At 38.2% G+C, this 5,011-nt stretch overlaps 1 protein-coding gene across 1 annotated transcript; it reads left to right on the forward strand.

The window, feature by feature from the left end:
- The first annotated feature begins 1,604 nt into the window (after positions 1-1,604).
- On the forward strand, positions 1,605-4,547 carry LOC107820105 (uncharacterized). Its single transcript, XM_016646323.2, has 7 exons — positions 1,605-1,802; positions 1,928-1,985; positions 2,090-2,182; positions 2,390-2,488; positions 2,611-2,702; positions 2,854-2,913; positions 3,014-4,547. Exons 1-7 carry the CDS (start codon positions 1,605-1,607, stop codon positions 3,191-3,193), a joined length of 780 nt encoding a protein of 259 aa, XP_016501809.2. The 3' UTR covers positions 3,194-4,547.
- Positions 4,548-5,011: the final 464 nt, after the last annotated feature.

A 5,011-nucleotide genomic window follows, 5' to 3' on the forward strand; every position in this document is an offset into this window, starting at 1 on the left:
TGACCCATTTGGATGACGAAGAGAGGAGACACTTAGTGGTTTTACCTGACTCGGGGATAGTATTGATAGGAGGAGATGATGACTGAGATGGTGAAATAGTCTCGGAAGTGGCGATGTTGGCATACTGAGATCTTTTGTTCTTATTCTGAAGCTTCACACAATAACGTATGGTATGACCGAGCTTATGACAATAAAAACATTCAACTTCCCCTTGCTTTAGGTCTCGACTATCGCTACTCCGATTGTGATTACTATGACTCCTATTCTTTTGGACGCGGCTAAGCAGAGCACCACTATCGATCGTGGTTGTCGGACCTGGATGAGACTTTTCAGTACGCAACACTCTTGTAAAGGCCTCTTTCAAGGAAAAGATAGCAGTCCCAGATAAAATCTGCGATTTGGCCCCTTCAAATTCGGGAGAAAGACCAGAAAGGAAACTCATGACCGCCAGTTGTTCATGTTGAGCCTGTTATACCTTCACATCTGGACTAAACGGCAATATAACATTAAGCTCATCATACACCTTCTTAAACTCTGAGAAGTAAGTGGTGAGAGAGCGATCTTGCATGGATGGATGGTAAAATGCTTGGCACACATCATACATGCGAGACAAGTTTCCTTTGCCAGAGTACAAAAAATCTAAATAATCCATTAGATCCTTCACATAATCACAATGAGAAACTAGATCATTTACCTCACTATGCGTCGAATTCTTGATTTGGAGAAACAATTTTGCATCCTCCTTTAACCAGACTGATTTAGTCTCATCCTTGGGTGGATCATCAACCAAGTGGTTCTCTTTGTCGATGCTCCGCAAATAGAGACGGATCGTCTTACTCCAATCCATGTAATTGGAACCCATGAACTTATTCTCCGTAATTTTGGACATAACCGGAATGACATCAACGGTAGATTTCGTTTCAGTCATCTTGCACTCGAATAATAGCAGAATCAAATAGTCAAGAACAATGCAGTGAAATTTGAACAGTGCAGTGAACAATGATATTTGAATAGTACAATGAACAGTGAATAGTAATATTTGAACAGTGAACAGAATAGTAAACAGTGCCGGAACAGTGATCTTGGAAAATGAAAGTTGTCAGGAAAAAAAAATTCTGACAGTACCACTTTGGTCGGAATAGTGAGTAGAAAAATCTGTAAAGAAGCGACCGGGGCAAAAAATGGCCGGAAATAGTGAAATAGAATCAAAGCAGCGAAAGACTGTTCTGAACAAAAATAATTCGAACGGGGAAAAAAAAATTCCCAACAACAAACTGATGAAAAAACTTCAATGCTCTGATACCATGTTAGAAACCAAAGAAGTTCTATATTTCATATCTAGAAGAGAAGATTACAAGGCCTATTTATAATACTAATTCACCTAATCTATTAGTTGTCATACACCTAATTACACCTACTATACAACTCATATACATGTGCTAGCTATGATGTAGTACATGTGTATACATGTGCTACACAACTTGTATTACACCTACTATACAACTCATATACATGTGCTAGCTATGATGTAGTACATGTGTATACATGTGCTAGACAACTTGTATGTCAACACTCCCCCTCAAGTTGGAGCATATATATTGATCATGCCCAACTTGTTACAGATATATTCAACTCGAGCTCCATTCAAAGCTTTTGTGAACCCCAAATTGGCGTCATATGGAGTTGAGAATCCATTGTATGCGGTAATTCAAATAGCACAGACAACTATGCGAAGTGAGCTTGGTAAGATCACCCTCGACAAGACCTTTGAGGAAAGGGACACATTGAATGACAAGATTGTGGTAAGTTTTTATCGATCAGAAAACTATAGCCTCGTTCCATTCAGTTTCTCCTTCACCAATACCGTTTGGCTATTTGTTCTTTCACTTTAAGATTTTATAGCCTCGTCCCATTGTGTTTCTTTCAGATGGCCATTAATGATGCTGCAAAAGACTGGGGCTTGAAATGTCTTCGTTATGAAATAAGTACATAGGAGCTTAGCCTGTTCTGCTCTGCTGATTTCTTCATCATTACTAAAGCATTTTATCTGTTCTTCATTGCTGAATATGTATTAATATTTCCTCTTCAGGGGATATATCTCCTCCACCTGGGGTTAGGGCAGCCATGGAGATGCAGGCAGAAGCAGAACGTAAAAAAAGAGCTCAAGTTCTGGAGTCTGAAGGTAATAGTCCCTGATTTGAGGTAGATTGTGCAGGCAATAAGGAGGAGCATGCTTTTCTATATCACATTGGTTACACTTACCTACATTTCCGAGTAAAAGCATATACTGAACAGTACACCAAATTTACTGCATTTATTCTGTCCTAACTTCATGTTTAGCCTGTGACTGTAAATTCTGTGTCAAATTTATGTCTGTCACATACAACAGGTGAGAGGCAGGCGAATATAAATATCGCCGATGGAAGGAAGAGTTCTGTGATCCTTGCCTCTGAAGCTGCAAGGATGGACCAGGTCAACAGAGCACAAGGTTAGTAAACTTTGGACATTTACCTTTTCCCCTTACATTCAGCAACAAGTTTGTGAAGCCAGATTTGTTTCTGAGATCATCAAACCTGTTTTACTGATCATCAAACCTCTCTGATGAATCAGGTGAAGCTGAAGCCATCCTCTCTAGAGCACAAGCTACAGCGAAAGGAATAGCCTTGGTGTCGCGAACCCTTAAAGAGCATGGAGGTACAGAGGTGAGATTATTATGTCTAACTCTTTTTCCACGACATGTAACAAGATTTTGGATAAAAATATGCTTGATTATATTCATTCATTAACTTTGGATTGTAATATTACATTACATCAATGCTAATCTGCATCGTCTTTTATTATCGGGTTTTGTAGGCAGCAAGCTTGAGGATTGCAGAGCAGTACATCCAAGCCTTCAGTAACATTGCAAAGGAGGTGAAGCATGACAGAAACCTTCTAATTTAGCAAATCATCATACGTTACTGCATTTTCTAATCCTTTTTTATTTTCTGTTCTTCTCTTTTCAATTTTAAAGGGTACAACACTGTTACTTCCTACAAATGCTTCTAATCCTGCCAGCATGGTGGCTCAAGCTCTTACCATATACAAAAACTTAACGGCCAAGAATGCTGGCGTTGAGTTTCCAGAGACCTCTCAAGCTGAGTTGACACAGAGTGATTTATCTGCTGAGTCAATTGACAAGAAGGATCACTGAGTGCTTTGTTAGACTCGTTTATAGGGTAGCTTTATCTTTTAATTAGCCATTCTGGATTATTTAGCTTTACACACATCTCTAGTCTTGAGTAGATCTGGTCAATGATAGGATGCCTATTCTTTTCACATGGACTTGCTTGCACCATTGTTCCGCTGATTGTGTTACTGAGAGAGCGGATCCAAGATTTAAACTCTATGAGTTCAATCTCTAAGTTTTTTAGCATTCAACCAATTATATTTAATGTTATGGGTTCATATCTACTATTTATTGCAATATTAATGAATTCTTACACATAAATTATGTTCAGTATCAAAATGAATCCGGTACCATAAGGCTAGATTCGCCCCCGGGCAGCTATGTTAGAGGAAGAAAAGCCATTGAAATTATTTGTTACGCTCAACATTCTTTTGTCTTTAAGAACTTCCAAGTAATTCTGTTGCCAGCTCTTAAGCTTTTACCATCTGATTTCTGCATTTTATATTTGAATTTATGTCTGAACGTAGAACTAGTAATTCCGTCTGCCTCAGTAAAGTATCCTTTCAGTTAACAAAGAAAACTACCTCATATGGCAATTTAACGGCATTGTGATAAGTGAAGTAAAACATGAGTCTCGCCCTTAGATCTGTAAGGAGGTATAATATCAACCTCACTATTACACATTCAGATTACTCAACAATTGCATCCAACTTACGGAGAACGCAGACCTAGAAATTGAATAAAAGTAACATATACGCAATTTTGTTTTTGGTGTCCAAAAGAAGAGTTAGAAAATGCAGGTGAATGTTTTGACACTCAAAGTAATGCAATAGATTCACATTTTGATGCAAGAGATCTAGAGGCAATTTTGAACTAGCAAACACGAAGGGCAACTTTTAATGACATAATTTCCCGATGTGAAGTGTCCCGAACCAACACAATCTTCAAGCCCCTACAATCTTATAAAAAAAATCTACAAGCCCCTATGATCTCATCAACAAAAAAAAAAATCTACAAGCCTCTACGAGTTTGTCTGGTGCATGGTCAAAACATCAGGATCTTCTATACTTGATAGAGATGATGATGATATGGTTTAGGTTATTGTTAAGTTGGCTCTTCGTGTTATTGTAATTGTTGTCGTTATCATTTACCCATGTCCTTCATTTGGACATAACACCTTTGTCATCATCAAAGGCACTGGGGGTGGACATTAAGTAACTAAGTGGCTCTTCAATAGAACTACAAAGGGAAGATCTAGCTTATGCTAGTAAATTATACAAGTCCTCACATCTAGTATAGGAGACACATTAGGGTTGAGAGGTAGAAATTGTAACATAATAACTTCAAGCAACCAGGGAGGGGGGTCTAGAAAGTCCCAAGAAAGGACCAAGAAAGCATAAAAAGAAAAGAAAAGAAAATCAAGAGCATGTTGTCGTTACAGGCAATAACTTCAAGCACCCATCAAATATCCACTCAATCCACTGGATAATCCGCTCTAGTAGCAAAGTATCACCGGAGGAAACATAAGAAGAAACCCAGCCTTTTCAATTAATTTGTAACCTATGAAAACAAAAGAAGTATCTAATTAATCTTTCAAGTGTACCTCCTCTTAGGATTGTGATTAAGTAGGAAAAACTTGCATCATATTTCGATAATGTTAGTCGACATGAGAGCTTGTCATTTAGCAGCTTAAAAAAAACAAAGGAATCCCCCCCTATACCACCAATACCACCAAGGCACCAGCCAAAAGAAGAAAGGAAAATCATAAAGAGAGAATATCACCAGACTCCTGATCCCCATCCTCCAGCAAGGAAAGAAATTGCATTTGTAGATCATAAACTT

This window comes from Nicotiana tabacum, chromosome 8 (assembly GCF_000715075.1).
Source record: "Nicotiana tabacum cultivar K326 chromosome 8, ASM71507v2, whole genome shotgun sequence".
Taxonomy (NCBI): Eukaryota; Viridiplantae; Streptophyta; class Magnoliopsida; order Solanales; family Solanaceae; genus Nicotiana; species Nicotiana tabacum.